At 46.1% G+C, this 25,914-nt stretch overlaps 1 protein-coding gene across 4 annotated transcripts in view; it reads left to right on the forward strand.

Moving 5' to 3' along the window:
• The window catches only part of TJP1 (tight junction protein 1), a 252,979-nt gene that overhangs the window by 137,122 nt on the left and 89,943 nt on the right, over nucleotides 1-25,914 (forward strand). The window contains exon 1 of one of the 4 annotated variants that reach the window (XM_062204985.1): nucleotides 11,153-11,175. The exons of 2 other annotated variants lie outside the window; for them this stretch is intronic. Coding sequence is in view for 1 of the 2 variants with exons in the window: in XM_062204984.1 (XP_062060968.1) it covers nucleotides 11,514-11,540 (27 nt within the window). In the remaining variant the exon portion in view is untranslated. Of the gene's footprint in view, nucleotides 1-11,152; nucleotides 11,176-11,343; nucleotides 11,541-25,914 lie in introns of those variants that run through there. One more of the 4 variants, XM_062204984.1, reaches the window with a different exon arrangement.

Genomic DNA, 25,914 nt, shown 5'->3' on the forward strand with positions numbered 1-25,914 from the left:
GTTCAGCACATTTCTTAGCTGACTGAAACCGATTCTAGGTATAAGTATGATCTTACCTTATGCTATTTTGGGCACCAGTTCCTTGCTGTGTTCAGGATATCAGAGAAATGAACTTGGCTTTGTCAGAGTGTTTCCAAACAATCCAGAGGAAACCACACCCTTTCAAAACACACTCTCCCACACACACACTTAAGGCTCACTGGGTTTCTGTGTGTGTTTTGTAATTGGCGCAGCTTTTATAAAACTTCTGATTTTCGCATAATATGCACTCCCTTATGGAAATAGTCCTCACATTTAAAATGAAACACATTTAAAATTAGGGCTTGTCATAGACACAAAGTATGCAGTTTTATTATAATATGTATCTTTCTAAAACTTGTATGATCCAGAAATAAACACATCCCACACTGGCCTCTGGGAGGAAAAAGATCTTAGGCTTTTAACTACTTAGAGTTCAGATAGCCATTCCCCACCCCGCCCACTCCCCAGCTACCTTGCCCCTCCATTGTGTGGATGAAGAAACTTTCTCCCAGAAGACCACGCCCAGGTCTTGTGCACTCTGATGCCTTCACCATCTGTGTCCACGCTTTGTTCACCAGAGAACATCAGCTTAGTGTTGGGAAGGATGGCAGGGAGGCTGATGGCTGTCCTGGGCCTTTGTGTTACCCTGCAGGGAGGCGAGGTGATAGCCAGCAGCAGGCAGTGGAGGGCTCCCCAGGGCCAGGGAGCCCTGTGCTGCCCTGGTATTTGCCGCACCCACCTGCAGCTCAGCCCCAAGTTGCCCTTTTTTTCAAGTTGAGTTTCACACATAAGGAAGCTGCCACCGATTATCCTTAGCGTTTAATGTCCATTCTTCCTGAATACCGTATTTAATGAGTTTTTGTGTGGTTCAACCTTGCTGACAAATGTTAATTCCAAACCTTAGCCCCTCCAAGGCTACATTTACAATGTAATAGTTTGATCATGCAAAATAGTATAAAATATCATCATTTACTCATACGATTCTAGTTCTTTAAAAAATGTACTTATAAAAAATTATACTTGGGGCCAGTGCTGTGACATAGTAGGTTAAAACTCTGCCTGTGATGCCAGCATCCCTTATGGGCACTGGTTGGTATCCCGGCTGCTCCACTTTCAAGCCAGCTCTCTGCTAATGTGCCTGAGAAAGCAGCAAAAGATGGCCCAAGTCCCTGGGCCCCTGCACCTGTGTGGGAGACCCAAGAGAAGCTCCTGGCTCCTGGCTTTGGATCGGCCCAGCTCCAGCAATTGTGGCTATTTGGGGAATGAACCAGCAGATAGAAGACTTCTCTCTGTGTTTCTCCTACTCTCTAACTCTGCCTCTCAAATAAATAAATCTTTAAAAAAATAAAATAAAAATTTTATGGGTGCAGGCATAGTGGCACATTGGGTTTAAGCCACCACTTGGGTTGCCTCCCACACTGGAGGGCCTGGTTCAAGTCCCGGCTCCTCCCTGCTTCTGATCCAGCTCCCTGCTAATGCACATGGGTGTACTTGGGTACTTGGGTTGCTGCCACCAACAAAGGAAACCTGGATGGAGTTCCTGGCTCCTGACTCTTGGCTTTGGCCTGGCCTGGCCCATCCCTGGCTGTTGTCAAGCATTTGGGGAGAGAACCAAAGGATGGAAGACCTCTTTCTGTGTGCCTTTCCCCTCTTTCTTTCATGCTGTCTTTTAAATAAATAGATAAATCTTTTAAAAATTATACTGTTTAAAAAAACATAAAGAGGTTAGATAAATCATCATGTACATGTGGGTGGCATTTGTGCAGACAGTAATTCTAATGTTCTGAAAATAGCTGTATTCATCAAAAATTAAAGCATCAAATTAATTTTAAAATATTTTCCAAATAAGTAGCTACTAGTATGGAGGCATATTTAGCTATCTTGAATTTTTCCTTCACGAGGACAGTGTTTTGCTAATGATATTAAGAGGAGCTACGCAATCCTGTGGGAATTTTTTTTTTTTCTTCTTTATTTCTTTATTTTTTTTTTATTTTTTATTTTATTTTTTTTATTTTTTTGACAGGCAGAGTGGACAGTGAGAGAGAGAGACAGAGAGAAAGGTCTTCCTTTTGCCGTTGGTTCACCCTCCAATGGCCGCCGCGGTAGCGCGCTGCGGCCAGCGCACCGCGCTGATCCGATGGCAGGAGCCAGGTGTTTATCCTGGTCTCCCATGGGGTGCAGGGCCCAAGGGCTTGGGCCATCCTCCACTGCACTCCCTGGCCACGGCAGAGAGCTGGCCTGGAAGAGGGGCAACCGGGACAGGATCGGTGCCCGGACCGGGACTAGAACCTGGTGTGCCGGCGCCGCTAGGCGGAGGATTAGCCTATTGAGCCGCGGCGCCGGCCTGGGAATTATTTTTTAAGTTAATTATTTATTGATTTGAGAGACACAGCAAATATTCCCATCCGCTGGTTCACTCCCCAGATGCTTACAATGGCCAGGGTAATTACTTGAGTGATCACTGCTGCCTCCCAGGGTTTGCATTGGTAGGAAGCTGGAATCAGGAGCCAGAGCTATGACTTGAACCCAGGTACTCCAGTGTGTTACTGGGGCACAAGGTACTCCAGTGTGGTACGGGGGCATCCTAACCAGTGTCTTAAATATGAGGCCAAATCCCTTCCTGAGGATTATGTTAAAGTTACATGATTCAGCTAAATGGATCAGTCATAATTTACTTGAATTTTTTTTTTTTAAAGATTGATTTGTTTGAAATGCAAAGTTACAGAGAGAGAGGGAGAGAGAAGAGATCTTCCATCTACTGTTTCACTCACCAAATGGCCTCAACAGCTGGGACTGGGCCAGGCTGAAGCCAGGAGCCAGGAGCTTCATCCAGGTCTCCTACATGGATACAGGGACCCAAACACTTGGGCCATCTTCTGCTGCTTTCCCAGGTGCATCAGCAGGGAGCTGGATCAGAAGTGGGGCAGCCGGGACTCAAACTGGTGCCACATGGGATGCTGGCGCTGCAGGCGGCAGCTTAACCTGCTGTGCCGCAGTGCCGGCTACCAGATAGAGCGTTTTCTGGTGACATGAAATCTCCACTCACAAACCTTGAGTACACGCCAGGCACTCCGCAGTGCTAAGCTCGTCTGCGTGTGTGTGCATGTGTGTACATATGTGTATATTACATCTGTGGGGTTAGCCTTAATCTCAGTTCCTGCTGTGCAACAAACCTCCCCAGCGCTTAGCATTTCAGACAGAATTGTGATTCTGTGAGCAGAGCTCAGATCAGCTGAGTGGGTCTTTGGCTGGGCTTGCCTGGTGCACAGAGATGCAGCAAGTTTGTGGCTTGTCTGGGGGTGGGTGAATTCCCCTTCCCTAGAGGTTGGCAGATTGTCAGCTATGGCCTTTCATTTCTCTGGGCTTCTCCCATGATGGTCTCAGGATTTTTAGCAACCCAGGAGAGCAGGCCTCAAGGCCCAAGTGCTTTCCAAGCCTCCGGGTGTGTCCTGTTTGCCCTTTGATCAAAACGGGTCACACTGCTCATCAAGGGATCGGAGGAAAGACTCCCCCTGTTGATGGGAAGAGCTGCCGTGCCACACTGACACAGGGATGGGAAGAATTTATGACCACGGCTTATAGCCTACCAACCTTAGCTCACAGAGTATCTCTATTTTGTTGATTGTCTGATAAAAACAAAGTCAAATGTACACCAGCACTCAACCCTCCTTCCCCACCGCCAAGGAAACAGATACTGCAGGATAGTCAACTCTCCATTTGCTTCTTACCTGGATTAACCGATTTTTAAAATTCTGTTGGCCTCTTCTCTTTTCTTCATAACTTTCTCTGTGTTTCAATATGTGTATCCTAGAAAGGGGTGACTTCTTATACGGCCACGATGTCATTGTCACTTCTTGGTATCCCCTAATGCTCAGCTTATAATCAGAGTTCTCAACTGTCTTGAAAATATCTTTTTACAGTAAGATTTTGAAAGAAGCCCACATGAGGTCCACAAATGTCCCAACTGACTTTGCTTTGCCTTTTTTCTGTTACCTTGTTGGAAACACGGTTTCCCGTATAGAACCACCCAGCTTTGTCTTTGCTTCCAGGTAGAGGCGTTTGTCTTGCCCATCCATCCCCGGCATTTCTGTCCCTGTGGGCTGGACTTCATTCAGATCTGCTTCTGCTTCCTAGACAATGCTTCCTGTTGCCTGGGGTGGGAGGCACAAATGCGTATTTGCCTTATTTTCGGTACCAGGGCGGATCCTTTGATGATCATTGCGTGAATCTATGAAGTGTCCAAGAAAATGGTCTTAGTCTCTCTTCCTTCTAGATTTCTTAGCGGGAGCTGCTCTCGGAGGAACTTCCCATCTGAGTAACAGTCAATACAAAATGTATTCTTTCCTTTTAGTTGACAGCTTACGGAGTAAGGAGTTGATGCCCAGGTTATATCCAGGGCTGCTCAGTAAGTTAATGTTATTTTGGGTGTTGTCTCCCTTTCTTCCTGTTTTCTTGTTATTAGGAATTCATGAGTTCTGGATAGTATGTTTCAGTCAATTGCATTCTTTTTCTTTCTTTTGAGGGTCAAATTGTATCATCTTTGGCCCTTGGGAGCTCCAGGTTGTTGGCTTCTGTATCCTTTTTATCCGTTATTTGTGGAGAACTCTCTTGTTTTCTGGCACAGTTAAATATTTTGAGATTATCTTGTACTCAAGTATTTCTTGCTTGAGACCTGCATTCAGCAGTTCCTGAGTGGAGATTATGATATGGGCATAAGGAGTTCTCAATGCTATTGAGTTGTCATTGCTTCTAATCTTTTTCAATGATCAGAGGTAGAAATAAGTATAATATAATATTGTTATACTGATTTTTTTCCAACTTAAATTTGAATTTTAAAAATTTTATTGAACTTCTTTGATTTTATACTTATTTCTCTTTTCTCTTAGTTGAAATATCTTGGTTCCTAACAATGTTAACATACAATAACATCTATTAGTCTAGTAACATGCAATATTAGTGTTACTAGCATATACTGATATACGTTTGAAATTGTGCATATATTTATACGTCACTTTGAAACTATTATATATTTAGTAATGCTGATATTTGAAAGAGATGTATGTTAATGCTACTGTATGTTAAATATAATAATGTGTACTAGTTAGTACATGATATATAGATCATAAGCTATCAACTAGGTAACAGTTTGAGTTAGTTAATGCACACACACTCATATAACAAAGTAATATGGTAACAGACTACTGAATGAAATTGGAGATTTCTTTGCAATGCTGTTTTTCTGAGAACATGTTAGGGTTCTTGGAAACAATTCTCTTTTCTGCATGGTTAGCTTACCAGTTTAATGTAAATTAAGTTTTCTCCAGTTTGTTTTCAGCTTTTTCAGATTGCTTTTATCTTGATTTCATTTTTTCTACATAAAAGGCCCATATTTTAATTTTTCTAAAGTCATACAAATTTACAGAGTTTAGCTAGAAAAGTCTCATCTTTACTGGCTTCTCCCTCCTCTAAAAGTAATATTTTTATTTCTTCTGAGTTTTCCTGATTTTTTTTTTGGAAAAAGTATATGTATTTTATTCTCTTTTACAAAGTCTTAAAATCTTTTTACTTATTTACTTTTCATTTTATTTGAAAGGCAGAGAGAGAGAGAAATTTTTAAATGCTGAGGCAGATTTTCATTGTGTGATATAATCACGGAGACAAGGGGTGGGTGCGGAGGGACCTGGGCTTGTGCGAGCAGAGAGACCTGGGACGCTTGCCACATGCTGCGAGGAGAGTGTCTAAATGGGAATAACTAGGAGGCGGTGCTGTGGTGTAGAAAGTTAAACCTCCACCTGCAGTGCCACCATCCCATATGGGTGCCAGTTTGTGTATAGCTGCTCTTCTTCCAATCCAGCTCCCTGCTAATGCACCTGAGAAAGCAGTAGATGACCCAAGTGCTTGGGCCCCCACACCCATGTGGGAGACCTGGAGGAGGCTCCTGGCTTCAGCCTGGCCCCACCCGGGCCATTTGGGGAGTGAACCAGAGATAGAAGATTTTCTCTCTCTCTCTCCCTCCCCCTCTCCCCACCATATATTTCTGCCTTTAAAATAAATAAATAAATCTTTAAAAAATGTGAATAACCAGCAAGAATTTTTGGTGTTTATGTTGTGTGACACCAGTGTTCAACGCAAACCTCAGAGTATTTAAGCAACGTGAGGAATCATTGAAATCTCACAGTTCATATTTCATGGCCCGAAGAGACAAACAGCCAGACTCAGGAAGGGTGGAAGGAGGAAGAGAGGATGCTGGTCCCCAGCCAGGCAGCCAGCCCCCGAGGCATCTCTGGGCCCGAGGGAAGGAAGCCACAACAGGCACAGACTCTCCCAGAGCCTGAGGTCCTTCTGTGCGTGTGCTGATGTGCTGTGCTGGGCCTGCTGGCTTGTCTGGGGAAGTAGAGCCCCAGGCCTGCTGCTCTAACCCACAGTAGACAGCCACCACCCAAGATGGTTAAAGTCCCTGTCTGGACGGCTTGGCACCCAGCTGAGACGTGGTTTGCACCAGCTGGGGAAGTGGCTCGACCTGCTTGGGCTCTTGTGTGACCTAAGAGGCTGGAAGTCCACGTACTCAACCCCATCCCATGCTCAGATCCTTGTCCAGGACAGAGGTGGTAGGGCAGGGTGGGGAGGGCCAGAGGAGCATCAGAACCCCTCATCAGAGTGGACAGCCCAGAACCCCTCCCAGGGAGGCCACAGGAGGTGGGGGCCGCATGAAATCAGAGGCCCCACACCCCCAGGGCATGCCTGCTGTCCCACAAACCTTCCCTTACAAAACACAGATCCAAAACTAAAACTGCTCAGATGCAAGACAGCAACGTCCAAGCCGAGTTCAGGGCCCTTGCTTCTGCAGGGGGCATGTACATCTGCATGAGTGCAGGCCATTGCAGGGCATCTGGGGGTGTCAGTGGGTTACTAGAGGAAATCTGAATTCTTTTGTAAAAATTGACTTGTTTGAAAGGGAGAGAGAGAGAGAGAGAGAGAGAGAGAGAGAGAGAGAGATTGATTCTTCCCATCTGCTGGTTCACTCCTCGGTTGGCTCCACAGCAGAATCTGGGCTAGGAAGTACATCGGGAGCCCAGGAGCTCATCCGGGTCTCCCCCGTGGGTGGCAGGGACCCAAGTACTGGAACTGTCCCCTGCTGCTTCACAGGGTGGGCATTAGCCGGAAGCTGGAATGGGAAGCAGAGCCGAGACTGCAGCCCGGGCACTCAGATTTGGGACGTGAGCGTCTCTAGGGGCATCTTAACCACTCTGGAAGCTTGAGTTCTGCAAGGTAGAATTCTGCAGTGTAGGAGACGATGGAGATGATGGGGAGAGGGCTCACAGCCGAGGGCGTCAGGTGGGATTCAACATCCAGGGGCAGGATCAGAAGGGAAGCAATGCTCTCCGAGGGTTCGTCAGTGTTCAGGCAGGAAGGGAAGCGCGTTGCTGTTCCTGGATCTCCAGTTTCTCTGTGGTTCTGGGAAGAGCTGTTCCTTGGGCCGAGGAGAAGGTCTTTGAGGACCCTCAGAATGCCCAGGACACAGAGTAGCTGCTGTGAAGAGTGGAGGGCAGACGGCTCCGGGCTGAGTCAGAGACACTCGGGGATTTATGGAGCTTGTCATCTGTCTGCTCGCGTGAAACTCAGGACCCCAACAAGCAAATGCTCCCCCTGGCCTCAGTCAATGGAAGGCTGGCCCCAAAGGAGGAGTTCTCTCTAGGAGAGATGGTGCTGTATTCTCAACTGAATGAAAAATGACTTGTTATTCATATTAAATGTGCTTTTTTAAAAAATGGAAGATAATGTTTGTTTTAAAAGGTTTTTACTTTGCACAATAAGATAAAATGTTGGTAATTTGATATTGCATGCCTTAAGTCTTATTTTTCTTTAAATCTTACTGGATTTTGAAATCTGGAAACTTTATGAGTCTTAAAAGGTTCTTCCTCACTTAATATTTATTATTATGAATTCATTGGCAGAGGAAAATTCAGAGTTTGTCTTATATGATATGGCTTAGGAATGAGCCTAGAATTGCTTATGTTTTGCTGTGGTTACAATGCCTTGATAATGTTCTACGAGTAGTGTTTTGTATGTTCTTGTCTATGACATTATCAAGACTGTCTCACTCTGTGCTGCAGTGCCATAATATATCCCCTATGCACAGCTTATCTCAAAAATAGCACCATGGTTTTCTTTTTCTTTTTCTTTTTTTTTAAGATTAATTTATTTGAAAGGCAGAGTTACAGAGAGGCACAGGCAGAAAGAGAGAGAGAGGCTGATCTGAAGCCAGGAGTGAGGAGCTTCTTCTAGGTCTCCCACATGGGTGCAGAGGCCCAAGCACTTGGGCCATCTTTCACTGCTTTCCCAGGCCATAGCAGAGAGCTGGATTGGAGCAGCCAGGACTAGAATCCTGCGCCCATATGGGATGCCGGCACTGCAGGCAGTGGCTTTACCTGCTATGTCACAGCACCGGCCTCAGCACCATGGTTTTCTAAGGACCTTTTCTGTAACGGAAGTATGTATATACATATTTATAGATGTATATGTTTATATATATAAAGTGTCGGTGTGCTTCTACAGTAGTTCTTTTGGTCAGGGTTGTTTCAATAGGCGGTGCTAAGGTTTACTAAGATTTCGCTTTTTTCACTCTGAGCCGCAGACACCAAGAATCCCACAGGAAGTTGTCGCTGTGAGTGTTGTGGTTTCTTAGTTTCCTGTTCAGTTGCATTAGATGATCAGAAGTAAGTTAACTCTGTACAACCGAGATTCTTGGTTAAACTTTAAGAATCTCCAATTTACATGCATTTTGTCCCTTCTCATGATGTGGGTTAGCTGTGACCATGTTCATATTGCAAGTATGAACACTGTAGTGTAACTTGAACATGTTCTGGTGTTTGATGATTAAACTGTTAAAGGGGTGTTTCTGACATTATGCTTTATACTTCCCACTTCCTTATCAAAGCCTCTTGCCAAAAATAAACTCTTATAAGAATGGAGCTACATTTTTAATTCTTTAAAAATGCATATACTTTTACAAATGCAAAAACTTTCTCAAATATCTGTAGAAAAGGTGATACATAAAACATACTTTATATGATTTAATGTAGATGTTAAAATATCACTGAAAATTTTAAAAGGGATCCTATTATTCATTAAAATATCTTTATTATTGTAATTTGTTTTTTTTAAAAAAAGATTTATTTATTTGAAAGGCAGTTGCAGAGAGAGAAAGAGAGAGACAGAAACAGAGACAGGTCTTCCATCTGTTGTTTCACTCTCCTAATGGCCACAATGGCCAGGGCTGGGCCAGGCTGAAGCCAAGAACTCCATCCGAGTCTCCCACGTGGATGGCAGGGGCCCAGATCCTTGGGCCATCTTCTGCAGGCGTAGCAGCAGGAAGTTGAATTGGGAGTGGAGCAGCCAGGACTCTAATATGGGATGCTTTCTATTGTAGGTGGTGGCTTAACCCGCTGTGCCACAACACTGGCTCCTAACGTGACTCTAAAGCGTGGTATTCTCAAGGTGAAGTATTCTTGTGTGGATTCACTTGGTTTTAAACTACGGCAAAGGGAAACTGCGACCAGGTGTTAGAGCTGTGACGGACTGCTGTAACCCAGCATCTCCACTGTCCGGGGGGAGACTTGATGTGAAAGTGACAGGTGTCCTGGGACTGGAGAGCTGTCTGCAGTGTGCGGTGAGCCCTGTTCTAGGCCGTTCTTGGGCAGACTGAACCTCTTATTACGTGGTAAAGACCATGCGAAAGGTCTTCCGGACCACCTTTCATTTCCGTTTGTTTTATTTATTTGAGACGCAGAGGGCGAGAAGAGGTATCAGGAGAGCACTCCCCTCTCGCGGCTCACTCTCTAAATGTCCACAGTGGTTGGGGCTGGACCAGGCTGAAGCCAGGAGCCAGGAGCTCAGTCCCGGTTTCCCAGGGTGGGGGCAGGAACCCAACTGCTTATGCCCTCCCCACCGCCTCCCACAGCTGGAGTCAGGCGCTGGGCCCCCACCCAGCTCCCCTGATGCGGGTCACAGGTGCCCTAATTGGTTTCTTAACTGACAGGCCGATATTTTGTCCCCATGACCACTTTTTTTTTTTTTTAATACTCCCTTTAGTTCTTAGAATGGCATTTGCTCATAAGAAGTGGTAGTCACAGTTCCTCAACAAATACTTCAGTAATGCGCAGAGTGACTTTAAATACAAGAATGCCTGCGACCATTTTCCCCCCGGGGCGGGGTCGGGAGAACCGGTGCTGGATTGTAGAATGCGGTTTCCCCCTTCAGACAACGTCGGGTGGCAAAATGATCGCCGCTGTACTTTCCGCTCCCTTTGATGTGCGTGCACCCCGCGTGGCCACCGCTTGGCCAGGTCTGATCTTTCTACAGCGGCGTCTGGGCTGTTCTCCACGCCTGCGGTTGCTGCCCGACGGCCGTCAGGAGGTGGCCATTTGGGGGTCCTAAGAATTTCCGACATCTGCGATGCTCCCACTTCGGCCAGAGGCTGCCGGGGGGCTTCTGAGCCGGCCCGGGCCCGCTGTGCTGGACGCGGGGGACCGGGCTTGGCAGTGCCCGCCCCTTCTCCTCGTGCGGCCGCACGGCCGGGCACGACGCTCCGCGGGCATCCCCGTCCACGCGTGGGGAGGAGGAGGAGGAAGAGGAGGAGGCATCTGGGGAGCCCCTGCGGGCTGGGCCAGGGCTGCTGCTTCTCGGGCCCGGGCACCAGTTCCAGCTGGGGCAGTCGGCGTGGCCCAGGCCTTCCGGGACCACAGCCGGGACGCGTTCCGTCCTCCTCGCGGCGGCGGCCCCCGGGAGGCCCGCCGGGTGCAGGGGGCAGCGGCCCGGGGTCCGGCGGCGCGGCCAGAGGGCTCGGCTCCGCAGCAAGTCGAGGTAGCCGCGGCGCTCACAGGCAGGCTCTCCGCTCAGGGCGAATCCTGCTGGGCTGCGCACCACCTTCGCCAGGCAGCGGAAACCGTTTTCCGAGTTACTCGGGAAAAGCGGCGCCCGGGGTCGCGGCCCCGCCCCCGGCGCTCGCCCCGCCCCGCCGCGGCCCCGCCCCCGGCGCTCGCCCCGCCCCCGCCCGGCCGGGCATGCTCAGTGGGCCGGGCCGGCAGGTTTGCGTGGCCGCTCCGAGTTGCCGGCGCCGCGTTCCTCCCCGGCCTCCCGCTCCGGGGAAGTTAGGCGCGGAAGCCGGCTCCTGAGGGGACGCGGAGAGGCCCGCGGGCGCGGCGGGGGCTGCGGGGGCTGCCGGGCGGCGCGGGCTCCGGGGGGCCGAGCGAGTGGCCGCGCTCTGAGGGAGGCGCCGGCCGGGCGCGCCCCGCCGCCGAGACCCGGGCGGGGCGTGCGCTTGCCGGACTTTTGTCCGAGTTGAATCCCCTCCCCGTGGGCCGGGCCTTTCCGGCCGCGCCGGCCGCCGCCCCGCTCGCTCTCGGGGATGTTTACTGGGGCTGTGGCGTGAGGAGCGCGGGCGGCGCGGAGTTTCGGGTCCGAGGAGCCTCGCGCGGCGCGGGAGAGACAAGATGTCCGCCAGAGTGGCGGCCGCCAAGGTGAGCGCGGCCGCCGGGGCCGGGCCGGGCCGGGCCGAGCCGGGCCCAGCGCTGCCGCCGGCCCACGCCCCGCCCTCCCCCGCAGGCGGCTGCCGGGGGCGGCGGGCCGGGCCGGGGCCGCTCGGAGCCCGCGGGCTGGGGCGCGCCGAGCCGAGCCGGGCAGGTGCATCGCTGGCGGCGCCGGCGCCGGGCTCGGGCGGCGGCGGGTGGGGGCGCGCAACAGGTCCCGCGCGGCTGCTCGCGGCGCCGGGTGCGCGGGTCTCCTGCGGCGGGGAGGTCGGGCTTTGGGGATCCACCTGCCGCGCGTCCCGGGGCAGTGCCCGGTCCCCGGCGAAACCGTGTAGTTTCGGTCTGATGTCACTCGCTGCGGTATGCGGGCGACAGCGATAAGGCACTGAGACAGCAAAACACTCAGCCCGGGAGGAGCAGGGCGGATTTTTTTTTTTTTTTTCTCCTTGCTGGATTGTTTATCTAAGGCAACTTGGGGAAAATTGAGCTGATAATACTCCTTAATGATTGGAGGTCAGGTTTTAGAAGTAGCACAAAGTGTCTCCACAAATAAATAGTGCGAGGAAGCCTGAGAGATCAGTGCCGACCTGTAGGGCCAGCGGGAAGTGGACGCTTGCCCCGTGCACGGTGAAATGTGCCTCCTGCTCCGAGCTCCGAACCCACTTGTAAATTGCGTTAAAAAGCTGCGATTCTCCAAAACCAGGTCGGAATGCGCTCCCCTTTTGTGCACTGTAGACAGCCCCTCTCTTCTCTCTCTCTCCCTCTCCCCATCATTAACACCTGCTCTTCTCTTCGCAGACAGGGACACGAGGACGGAAATGGGAAGAGTAGGAATTTCCCCCTTAGAAAAATCGCTTCGCAGCCCGGGTGGGAGGCCGCAGGCCCGGCCGTGGTGTTAGGCGTCTGTTTTTCTCTCCCAAGTGTGTGTTGCTCGCACCTGGGCGCAGGTAGCACGCGGTCCTGCAGTGTCTGAACTCTGGCTCGGGACCTCGGCTTCTCCAGTTATCCGGGTGGCAGCAGGTAGATTCCTTCAAGGATCGTGGTGTTTCTTTAAGAGAGAACTGGACCTCCTGTTGATGAAACACAAGCTGAGGGTAGGTCCGGAGAGCTGGGCTTTGAGGGCGGCCCTTGGCTTGTTTTTGAGTTCAGTCTGTGTGATTTACCTCTCCTGGCACTTCCTTTCCTGCGAGGAGGGGGGCTCTGTTTCCGTTTCGCACAGAATGTCTGTCACGTCGTCCTGAAGGGTGGCCCCGGCGCACAGGCCCCGCAGCGCAGTGTTAAAGGTTATCTCAGCTGTGGAGAGAAGCAGATTTTCTGTAGCTCGCCATGGTGAGGTGGCTTTGGAGTCCTTTTCCTCCGCAAGTGTGATGATTGAGATTTCGTGGCGTTCTGACAAGGGTTAGTTGTTAACTATTACCGTATAGGGGTGTTTGCATTCGTAGGCATGTTCGGGTGAGATGGGAGTTGACCGCTTATTTTAAAAAATACCACCTCGAAATCTTTCCTAAAGCAGGGTAAGCCGTCAGCACACAGGGGAAATGGAATGACGGCCAGCTGCCTGGATGCTTTCCCGAGCGTCCTTTGAAGTCTGGACGCTTTTCCGTGGCTCCCGAGTCAGGCGCTGCCTCAAATGCAGAGGATGCTTTGGTTTTCCCCACCCCAGAGTTTCCAAAAAAATTTAAAGACTTTAATTTTGCCGCTTGCTTTTTCGTTCTTAGTGTTAACAGTTTGTAGAACTCTTGTCTAAGCCAGTGCTTCCAGTTCTATATTCTTGGTGATGGTTGACTAGTTTTCCATCCCAGGAATGTGCTATACTTTAGGTCATCATTACTGCACTGATACATAACTTGTCTCCAGACTTTGTTATCATAAGCAGCCTTACTGGCTCATTTCTGTGTATGTTACTGCTGTGTGTCAGATTCTTCAAAATGGAATTGCTAAGTCAACAGATATGTAAACCCAAACTTTTGATACACATCACTAAGCCTTTCTCCAAGAAGATTGTACCCAGGCATCCACGTGACAGATGTTGGTGCTTTACTTGAGACTTGATGAAGGATGTGAATTCCAAATGAAATGAAACAGTGTACTTTCTGGAGGAGAGTCAATATTGTAGCATTTGCCAGTCTTCCCTGAGTTGATATATAAATACAATAGTTACAAATGGAATTCTAATGTTGTACTGTAGAAAACCTGATGTATTGATAAGAAAGCGTATCTGATAAATGAATGATAGCCACGGAATATTGGAAAAAGAAGGTCCTTTCAGGAAACCTAATTTGTTAGGAATGCAAGTCGTGTATCAGCTCAGGGTAGAGGAACCAGAGTCCAGAAGGATCTGCACAGGTGTGCGCTCATTGTCAGCAGTGCTCAGTGTGGTTCCCGAGTGGCCCTCAGTGCCAGTCAGTTCATTTAATTCCACAGTAATCCTGTGGGTCGAGCCCGTTCTCTGTTCTGTGAGAAGGAACTGAACACAGAGGTAGAGTAACTTGCCTAAGTTCGTCAAGCCAGCAAGAGGGAACTCTATGAATATATGAATAAAAATAAGTGGAGATCACTGGAGAGAGAAGTGAGGTACTAAGTAAACAATGCTAAGACTGTTGGCTGTCTATTTTATAAAATAATTTTCTGCCTGCTAGGCCAAAAAATCCAAGCGAATGTTCGAAAAAGAGAAATAAATAAAGCGAATCATAAAATACTATGAGAAAATGTTGGTTACTTTTTAAAAAATGTACCTGCTTTGGAAAGATTTTCTTTGAGCCTAAAATTAGGAAGTAATAATGGGGGAAAAAGGCTTTATATGTGATATACACCTGAACTTTTTCATTCAGAATTTTGTTTAATAAGGAACTTGATATAAAATTATTTGAAAGTTGAAAACAGGAGTTTTAAAGTGGTTCTCTGCCTTACCAGAGAGTGTTTAATCATGTAAGAAATGGGGTGAATAGGAGCATTTTCATTGGTTGAGTCACAGAAAGTGGCTGAAGGAAATTGAAGGGCTTCTGGGTTTTCAAGCTGTTTCACTTTGGAGAAAGCAATAAATTTGATTTAGGGTTGTGCTTTTATGTATGCTTATTAGATATTGCTTATTATTGCTTATTACTAGATATATATGCTTATTAGATATTTCTGCATACGTAGATGTTTTCTGTGTCTCAGGGATAGCAGTTTTCCCCCCTGTAGCGCTCTCTGAAATTATACTGTAGGTTTGTGTGAAAATTATCTCCGCTGGATTTTACCATTACGTCGTTGACTTACACTAGTCTCAGGAATTGAATTATTTTGTCAATTGAAGCACAGTGGTCTTTTTAAAATAGCTGAAACAAATTTCTAAAAAACATTTTATTTTCATTTTATTTAAAATGCAGAGACAGGAGGGGACAGGGGAAACCTTCCATCTGCTGGCTCACTCCCCAAATGCCTGCAAAGCCAGGGATGCAGTCCACTCTCCCACCTGTGTGGCAGGGACCCAGGCACCCCAGCCATCTCTGCAGCCTCCCAGCATGTGCGTCAGCAGGACCTGAAATGTGAAGCAGGCACTCCCTGTGGGACGTGGGGATACCATGTGGCACCTGATCACTGCCAAGTTTTGGCCCCGGCTGAAAATTTTTGAAAATAGCTTAACTGTTTTCCACAAACAAAGCTAATTACATGATAAGTCTTTATAGAGGATACTGTTTTCTGAGTGACTGTTGCAGAGTCATTTTAATTTTGGTACTTACATCAGTGCATATGTGCTGTAACAATGCTTTTTTTTTTGCCAGGCAGAGTTAGACATGAGAGAGAGAGAAAGGTCTTCCTTCCGTTGGTTCACTCCCGAAATGGCCGCCACGGCCGGCCAGGAGCCAGGTGCTTCCTCCTGGTCTCCCATGCGAGTGCAGGACCCAAGCACTTGGGCCATCCTCCACTGCACTCCCGGGCCACAGAAGAGAGCTGGACTGGAAGAGGAGCAACTGGGACAGAATCCAGCGCCCTGACCAGGACCAGAACCCAGGGTGCCAGCGCCGCAGGCGGAGGATTAGCCACTGAGCCAGAGCGCCGGCTGTAACAATGCTTTAGAAGTGAAATAACTCACTGAGAGTTCACTTCATTGTGTTTGCTGACTTTGAGTGTTCTTCAATATACTAATAGCTTTCTGGACGGCTCAGTTTGTACAACACATATTTTTCACTAGAATTTATAGATTTTTGGAAAAGGGTTTCTATTTTTTGCTGGTGTATTGGCATTGTCAGCACTCACGGTTGAAACTTTATGTGGTTAGCTGATAATACTAACCACATTTTACAGTTCTTAAGCTTGTTTTAGTACAGCTTGATATGACAGTTGTTTATCAAATTATACAATGCTTTTTCTCCCGGGTTGTATAATGACACAGATTGCCCTGCAGTATTAGGAAAAGACCCTCTTTTCATTTTTCTCTCTTTTCTAAAACTGTTGCTTTCGTGTTAGGACCTTGCAAACTAAACTTTGATGTTAAATTTAAGGAAGACTCTGCGCCCATCGATAGCGGTCAGTGAGTTGGGGGAGGTCAGCCATCCCCGTTGGTGGTGAGGCTGAAACCTGTCTGTCTGCTGCTTCCTGTGTGGTTCGAAGGAAAACACGTAGAGTAGTTTCGCTGTTTTTTTTTTTTTTTTTTTTTCCAATCCTAGAAACAGTGTTCTGGCTCTGACTTTACTTGCTCTTTAATCTTTTTTCTATTTAGAGACCAAATGTAAACTCAGTACAGTTCTAAAATATAACTGAGTATAAATAAGATAGATTACCATACTGTGAAGGAAAATGTCTTTAAAAATAATGGTTTTGATGAACGTTTTGGAAATGTAATCCTGTTTCTTGACATATCTCTGGTATGATAATTCAGTCTACTGAAAGACCAGGAGTCCGGCTGTGTTCAGTTCCTGTGTATTGTCACTCGCCCCTGACTGCTCCGCTCTGGCTCCTTCCAGACCCATGTTTGCGCACATTCACATAGTCAGCACCAAGGCCCCAAAGAGCTTTGTTGTAGCTGAGGACAAACTCATGAAGTAAGCGGTTATTTTTTATTAGTACTGTTTTTGATCAAATGTTAGATAAAATTTAAAATCTATATGTAAAGTTATATCTGAAAATATTTGGAACTTGTTTTGAACTTCTGAGTTTTGAAAGACAGTCTTGAAACACCTTATTACTTTAACAACTTTTAATTTTATTGAAAGGAACAGACATTAGGATAGTTCACCAGGTTTTAAAGTTAATCCAAAATCGGCATGTTTCAGAAGAGGATTTCCTGTGTAAGCCAGCACATAGGCCTTTTGTTGTCTCTGACCTAGTGCTTTATTTATTTATTGCCCAGGAGAATGGCTTCAGGTTGCTCCTTCATGGGTTAGCCAGGTGCCTTATTTCCATTCCTTCTAAAACAGATAAATTCTTAATAATGAAAAGTAGAAGGGCACTTCAAAAAGTTTGTGGAAAATGAAATTAAAAGATGTCTGTTTTTATGCAAAATTCTTTTTGAAATCATGCGTATGAATGGGGGTATGGCAGGGAGTTTTCATTTTATAGCTTAAAAAATGGGTGAGAGTAGATTCTGAGTGAGATGTAGCACCAAGTGCAGCTCTAAGCGTAGTGTCCAGGGTGGATGCTCGTGGCCCTGCTTTGGTGTAGATCAAAGAGGTTTTATTTATGCGTGTTGTTTCACTTGTATCGGCACAGCCTGTTGGTGCTGGCAGAGTACTGTGTAGTGGGTGACGATGGATAACCTCAACCATTCTAGTTTGCCATGCTTTCAGAAAAGAGGTGAAAACAGAAACTAATGTTATTTTTTATGACTACTAATCAGGAATGTAAGATTAACATCAGATTTCTTCATTTATCTGAAGGGCAGAGTTACAGAGAGAGGGGAGAGGCAGGGAGATCTTTCTTCCACTAGCTTACCTTTCTCCAAATGCCTGCAACAATCAGGCTGGGCCAGGGTGAAACCAAGAGCCCAGACCTCCAGCTGAGTCTCCCACGGGGGTGGCAGTGACCAAGTCCTTGGGGCTACGTGCGCTGCCTCTCCCCGGTGCTCTGGCTGGAGGCTGGAAGTAGCAGGGCCTTGAGAGGGCGCTCAGGCAGCGGCTTGACCCTGCTGCACCACAAGGCCACAGTTTCTCATGACTGAATGTTACAAGTTAAACTGAAGATCGGCTCTCTTAATTCAGTCTGTAATTTAAAATTCAAGTGGATACCAGTAATGCTTAATGCTATTTGTTAGCACAGACCTTAATTGAGCACATTTCGTTTTGGGTCCCTATTCTCTAGATGCTTCTAGTTCATCTGCTTTCTGCTGTAATCAGTTGTGATTCTGTAAGAACCAAAGGAGTTTCATTGTTTTATTCTTTTTTAAAGATTATTTATTTATTTGAAAGGCAGAGTTTCAGAGAGAGAGAAGGAGAGGCAGAGAGAGAGAGAGAGAGAGAGGTCTTCCATCCGATAGTGCACTCCCCAATTGGCCGCAATGGCTGGAGCTCTGCCGATCTGAAGCCAGGAGCCAGGAGCTTCTGCTGGGTCTCACACACGGGCACAGGGGCCCAAGGACTTGGGCCATCCTCCACTGCGCTCCCAGGCCACAGCAGAGAGCCGGATTGGAAGTGGAGCAGCTGGAATGCTAACCGGCACCCATATGGGATGCTGGCGCTTTAGTCCAGGGCGTTAACCCACTGTGCCACATCACCGGTCCCTGTTTTATTCTCAAGAAATGAATAGGAGTAAACTCTGGGGCATCCTGTGATAATGCATTCTGGTGTGCTTTCCTTGTTGTGAGAGACTTGTGTCTGGAGCATGGGCCTGCTGTGACACAGAGCTTGCATTTTCCCAGTTAGGTTTCTTATCTTTTTTTTTTTTTTTTTTTTGACAGGCAGAGTGGACAGTGAGAGAGAGAGACAGAGAGAAAGGTCTTCCTTTTGCCGTTGGTTCACCCTCCAATGGCCGCCGCGGTAGGCGCGCTGCGGCCGGCGCACCGCGCTGATCCGATGGCAGGAGCCAGGTGCTTATCCTGGTCTCCCATAGGGTGCAGGACCCAAGCACTTGGGCCATCCTCCACTGCACTCCCTGGCCACAGCAGAGAGCTGGCCTGGAAGAGGGGCAACCGGGACAGGATCGGTGCCCCGACCGGGACTAGAACCTGGCGTGCCGGCGCCACAAGGCGGAGGATTAGCCTAGTGAGCCGAGGTTTCTTATCTTTGTGCAGATTGAATCTGGACACATCCATCTAAGTGTTTTCCGCATGTGTTTAGTACAAGTATCTCAACAGGAGAGAAAGATTAAGAATTGGAATTTCCTGACATACTTAGAGCTGCTTGAATAGACTGACATGGAAAATGGACGCTATGCTAGTTGTTACTGTAACTTTTAGGGTCTAAAAACTGGTAACAATGGACTTGTAAAATTGTTTTTTAACATTCAGCAGATACTTACTGCACTGTACCAGGCCCTGCTGTGGGCACTGGAGATAGAGCAGTGAACATTTATCTCTGCCAATGGCACATTCTAGTGGTGTGGGTAGACAGCTGCAGGTACTGTATGTGAGAGTCAGTGCTAGAATCTCTAACGTGTTTCTGGGGTGTGGCCTCCCTCTCCCAAAGATTATCTCTGTCTTGTGTTCTGTAGTTCTTATTTTCTAGTTTTTCTTATACTTTTACCACCCACTTATGCATTCTGTTAACACTGTATTTTTGCCATCTCAGAACTTTACACAGGCAGAATATGGTAGTGTGAGTTCAGTTGTGTGTCTTGCTCAGCGTTCTATTGGAAGATAATCCGTGTTGTAGATAACTGTAGTTCATTGGTTTTCATTTTCTTGCTATATGACTGTGCTATTCCATTTATAAAGACTTACTGCCATATTGGCTATGGGAAAAAGCATTGAGTTAGAGTTTCGTGGCTTTGGGTTGAAAATACTGTGTATATCTGAGAGCAGGAGCAAGATGAACACGGCTGGCTGGACATTGGAGTACTAATAGCCATGTGGAAGGCAGTGAGTGAGCTGCTTTTGTTCATGTGAGCCTTAATCTGAGGGTGCTGTATGACCGAGGAGGTCTTGGGTGGGCTGTTTTAGGAGGCATCCACTTACTTGACTCTCATCAGACCACCGGAAGTTATCACTAGGATAAGGTCATGTTTTGGACAACAGTAAAAAGTCTGTCTGGTAAAATATAATTGTAGAAAATATTCTCTGGCAGTGTCATGTGAAGGTTCTTGGGAAGACCTAATTACTGAGTTTATTTTTAACAGTGGTAGATGATGGAACATTTAAGTAAATGTGTATTAGCCCATATTTTGATACTGGAACCCCCCTGAGATCAGAAGACAGTAGCCATGGTGAGTAGATTACATTCTAGTTGTAAATACGAGAAATGTGTTTCAAAGATAAAAACTCAGCCTCTAGTGTTGAGTGCTCTGTGACAGATACTGAACTGAGTGTTTTATGGGTGTTTTATCCCATTTCATCCTGCTGGTTTAGGTGCTGCTTTAATCTGAGATCTGAGGTTACATTTCCACATTACAACTAATCACACATCTACTCAGTGCTTAGTAACTCATACATATGCGCTGTGTTCTAAATGAGCGTCGGGTAGGTGAGTGTGGCTTGGCGTTTGGGGAGTCTTAGATCAGACAAGTAGCATGATTCATCAAAGGGCGAGAGAGGGTACCAATTGGCTCGGGTGCCGGCCGAGAGTGCGGGTTGGTCCACAGGGAGCAGCTATTGCTCAGCCTCAGCTGATTGTTGTTAGAGAGGAAGGCAAGCCAGATTGTCCAGTTTTTCAAAACAGGTTGTAAATCTGGATTTTTATATAAATTATTCTGACTTGAGTCCTGCCAGCTGATTTAATTTTATAGCTTTTAATTGTGAAATATAGTGCATATATGTAATAGTGCATAAAGCCAAGTGTACATTAATGAATTGTTATACAGTGAACACCTATGTAAACAGTGTCTGCCTATCAGCAGGCCAGATTCTGCACAGGCAGGGAAGTAACAATCAGAACCGAGGGCCGGCATTACGTGCGGAAGGTTAGGCTGTCGTTTGCAGTGCTGGCATTGCATATTGGAGCACTGGTGGCTACTCTGCTTCCAATCCAGTTCCCTGCTCACGTGCTTGGAAAAGCAGTGGAGGATGGCTCAGGTGCTTGGACCCCACATGGGAGACCCTGTTGGAGTTGTAGTTCATGTCTTCCACTGAGACTGTTGTGGGCATTTGGGGAGTAAACCAGCTGATCAAAGATCTCTGTCTCTGGGTCCTCTGCCCCCCCACCCCATAAATAAAAATCATAAAAAAGGAAAAAGACTGCAGTAATTGAATAACTGTAAGTTTTTGTGACTTAAACTATATGCATTTAGACTCTGAAAACTGAATCCAGGGTCACTTTATTACTGTTTTCACATCTGTTAAAAAAAGAAGAAAAAAAAGCAACCAGTATCCATGTCAGCACAGTGGCTAGCAAATAGTATGCTATTATGTTAGCTTTGTCTTTTAAAAACATTTTAAGTAAATACCATCTAGTTGTCAAAGAGCAGTTCTATAGGACTTTTTTTTTTTTTTTTAAGATTTATTTATTTATTTGAAAGAGTTACACAGAGAAGAAGAGGCAGAGAGAGAGGTCTTCCAGCTGCTTGTTCACTCCCCATCTGGCCACAGTGGCCAGAGCTGCACCGATCTGAAGCCAGGAGCCAGGAGCCAGGAGCCTGCAGGTGCAAGGGCCCAAGGACTTGGGCCATCCTTTACTGCTTTCCCAGGCCATAGCAGAGAGCTGGATAGGAAGTGGAGCAGCTGGGACTCAAACTGGCACCCATATGGGATGCTGGCATTGCAGGCAGCAGCTTTACTCGCCACAGCACCGGCCACTAGGGATTTTTTTTTTGTAATGCATACATCTGATGCATACATACATATACCTTTCTATTTAACTTACTTCTGGATAGAGATTGGCCTGTAGGTTGGTGATTCAGCCTAGCAAGGTATGTTACAATTTCAGAGAAGGTCCTTGGGCTCCCAAGATGCTTTTGAAAAATGTATTACAGTGGCATTAAGTAACAGATACAGTCTTTGATCTAATTAAATGGACAGTAAGGATTAAAGACTACTCCATGGCCCATGAACTTGGCAATTTGGACATCCACCTGATGTGGTTAGTGATTGGTCCACAAGTTCTGCCCCTTTTGACCTGCCGAGCATCTCAGATGTTTCTGTTTGTGCCATCTACACTTTGTGCCATTTACACCCCCAACACACAAATCCTGTCTCTGGATTCCTGGAATAGCCTCCTAAGTAGTAACATACTCCTCTTCTTACAATCTGTTTTCCTAAAATAATCTTTTCAAAATCCAAGTTTGATTAGTTTCTTCCCTGCTCCTCACTACACACCACATGGGCAAATGCATGCTAAGATTCCCAGGCTTCATACTGCCTTAAAAGTAGGTCAAAATTCCTGATATGACCAGTCAGCTCCTAGAGTGTGATCTGGCCCCTGTCTGCCCCTCTAGTCTCACCTTGGATGTTTCTGTTCCTCACTGTGTGTTCTGAAGACAGGCTTTCCCCTCTTTCATTCCCTGACAGGTACTGTGCTTCTGCCAGGTTCCTGTTGGAGTTCCCTTAGTAGGCTGTATTTTGTTTTCCTTCAGATACTTATTTAAGCATTAGATTTAATATGTAGTTGTGAAATGTTTCACTGGTTCTCCCGCTGGACTGTAAGCTTCATGAAAACAAAGAGCATATTTGTGTCTGGTTATTTGCAGAGCTTAACACAGTGTCTAGTGCACAATAAACTTTCAAACATTATTTAAGATTTATTTATTTAAAAAGGCAGAGACAGAGAAAGATCTTCTATCCACTGGTTCACTCCCCAAGTGGCTGCAAATTCTGGAGCTGTGTTGATCAGAAGCCAGGAGCCAGGAGCTTCTTCTGGGTCTCCCACATGGGTGCAGGGGCCCAAACACTTGGGCCATTTTCCACTGTTTTCCCAGGCAATAACAGAGAGCTGGGACGGAAGTTGGAGCAGCTGGACCTGAACCAGGGCCAGAGGGGATGCTGGCACTGCAGGTGGCAGCGGTGGCGGCTTTACTCGCTGCACCACAGTGCTGGCCCCTCAAACATTATTTAAATGAAGGTGGTATGCTCATCCCTACCACAGGGCTGTTGAATTTCTTGTTCTGTCTTGGAAAACTTCCTACCGCCATCCCTGGCTAGATCAGCAATTAATTTCTAGTTCCTTCAGGCTACTGTTGTCAAGTGGAAACATTTCAAATCCATATGAAAGTTAATGCTGAGTCTACGGAACCCGTTGTTAGTGTCAGCCAGTATAGTTGTCCACTATGGCCAGTCTTGTCCATCTGTACTTGTATTCATTGTGCCTTCCGTTCCCTGTTATCTTGAAGCAAGTCCAGACAACTGTTCATCTGTGAGTGTTTGAGTACCTCTAAAACAGAAGAGTGGCTGTACATTTAGTATTCTCTAATTGTCTTGTCTGTCAGTTTTCCTTCTTAAATATTTTTTGAAAAAATCAGAATCCAGTTGAGGTCCTCTCTTAGTGATTGTCTGATGTGTCTTTACATCTCCTAGACAAGTAAGGATCCCTTGTACTTCTTTCTTTCTCTTCCCCTTCCATTGCACTTTCTTTTGTTGAAGAACAGAATTGTTTATCCTGTAGAATTTTTTGGTCTGGCTTTTGGTGCTTCCCCTCTGTGATGTTACAGTGGTGCTCAGCCCTCTATATTTCCTCCAACTTGGTAATTGGAACTATAGCAGTTCTGATAGGAATACCATATATGTAATTTAAAATTTTCTAGTAGCCACATCAAAAAGCTTTTCAGATAATGTTAATATTGAGTAAATATATTCCAAATAGTATATTTTAGCATGTAATGACACAAAATTATAATGATAATTTATATTTTTCCATACTAAGTCATTGAAATCCATCTTATATATATTTTGCACATTTAGCAAATTTCAGTTATGGCTACTAGCAACTGTATTGAGCAGCACAGACCTAGATACTTGATTAGATTCAGAGATTCAAATTTGACTTTTTTTTTTTTTTTTTTGGCTTATTTTTATAAGGCTACTTCATAATCGCTTTTTGGCCTATTGGCTAAGATCAAGTGGACGACTACTTCATAAGTGCCGTTGGTTCCAGGGGCTTTTTGTTGTTTCTAAAATTTTGTTAATGCTGATTAATGTGTAGATTCCTTAATTTACTAGGTATTGCAAAAATGATATTTAAGCTTTATTATTCCTTCCTCATTTATTAGTTGAAATGCTTAAGAAAGGAGAAACTTCCCTTTGGTTACCCAGTGGTACTGTTTGTATAGTCAAGGAAGAATAAATATTCTGTTTTTTTCCTATATGTGTTAGTTTTTCAGACCACTGTAATACATTCTGTCAGTGCTTATAATTTTTTTAAAGTGAGTAACTGGATGCATGGAAGTGTGTTTGATGTATTGCAGGCCATTGTATTGAGGTGACTTAAAATCGTAATGTCAAGTTACTTTGTTTTGACTTTACTTGATGGCATAATACATTGAAGTAACAAATCCTAGGCATCTCCAGATTAATGAACATGCAGAGTGAGAACCCCAGCTTGCCCGGCTCCTGGGGAAGGACCGCGCCAGTGGTCAAGGAGGTCCCGTGCCTTTGGGCTTCCAGTCACTGTGTAAAAGGGATAAGCCTGTCTTGACTGAACAGCATAAGTCACGTTTGCCTGCTTTTTGCTTGCTTTTTAAAAAGTGGTAACCTTTTTTCTTTCTTTTTTTTTTTTAATAAAGATTTATTTATTTATTTGAAAGAATCATAGATAGGTAGAGGCAGAGAGAGAGACAGAGAGAAATGTGCTGGTTCAGTCCCTAGATGGCGGCAATTGCTGGAGCTGTGCTGATCCAAAGCCAGGTGCCAGGAGCTTCCTCCATGTCTCCCACTCAGGTGCAGGGGCCCAACACTTGGGCCATCTGCTGCTGCCTTCCCAGGCCACAGCAGAGAGCTGGATTGGAAGAGGAGCAGCCAGGACTAGAACTGGTGTCCATATAGGATGCCGGCGCCACAGGCGGAAGATTAACCCATTGCGCCATGGCGCCAGCCCCACCACTTTTCAAGAATTATGAATTTGTGTTCATTATAAATTTATAAGTCTAAAATAAATGACTCAATATTTTTTTCTTCTGAATATATAAACATGTTCTTTTTCTTTTTTTTTAGGATTTGTTTGTTTATTTTGAAAATAGTTACAGATAGAGAGGAGAGACAAAGACAGATTGTCTATCCATTGGTTCACTTCCCAGATGACCACAATAGCCAGGTAGAAGCCAGGAGCCAGGAGCTTGGAGCTTCATCCAGGTCTCCTCCATGGGTAGCAGGGGCCCAAGCCCTTCGGCCATCCTCTGCTGCTTCCCAGGCCATTAGCAGGGAGCTCAGTTGGAAAGTGGAGCAGTGAGGACACAAACCAGTACCCATGTGTGATGTCGGTGTTGTAGGTGGTGGCTTTACCTGATATGCCACAGCGTTGGCCCCAAACGTGTTCTTTTTTAAAAGAGAGTTGGTGTATATGTTTCTGCATTTTATCATATGCCTTTGTAGCATTCTTCTTTAAACTTTTTATTTTGAAATATTAAATTTATAGAAACGTTAGTCTGTATTTCCTGCCTTCTTCAGTTTGGTCATGTTACTCATTTGTAATATAGTCATGTTGATTAGCTTCTATTTCTGCCCCCCCCAACATCTTTTGTTTTGATTTATTTTTTGTTGCTTTTTTATAGGAGGGCAAGAGAGAACACTTTCATCTTCTGTTTTACTCCCTAGATACCTGCAGCAGCCAGAGATGGGCCAGGCCAAAGCCTGGAACCCCGAACCCGGTGTGGGTATGCCACACAAGTGTCAGGGGCCCAGTTTTTCAGGCCACCATTTACTCTCTCTCTGAGTGTGCATAAGCAATAAACCAATGAGAAGCAGAGGAGCCAGAGCTTAGCTAGATACTCCAGGGTGGAAGGTGGCTTCCAGAGCAGCTGCTTAACCTCCGTGCCAAATGCCTGCTCCCTCACCCCCATTTTTAATTATTTGAAAGGCAGACACACACAAACACACACAAAGTATTTGTAAATTGAGTATGGTGGAGTGTTGGATGCTAAATGTACTTAATTTCTGTTGGGACTTTGGTCCTGTGGTTGCTGCATTCTTGTTTGTGAAGTCTTGTGTTTCTGAAGTCTTGAAGCTGTAGGACCTCTTTTCATCTGGTTTAAATTGGTCTTTTTCTACTTTGTCCTGGAAATCTCCATTTTGAGAATTTAAGTGATGACCCAAATATACAGATAAATTATTTTAAACACATATACTGCTCTGTTTGCCAACCTTTGTGTAGCA

Source organism: Lepus europaeus, chromosome 11 (genome assembly GCF_033115175.1).
Source record: "Lepus europaeus isolate LE1 chromosome 11, mLepTim1.pri, whole genome shotgun sequence".
NCBI classification, from domain to species: Eukaryota; Metazoa; Chordata; class Mammalia; order Lagomorpha; family Leporidae; genus Lepus; species Lepus europaeus.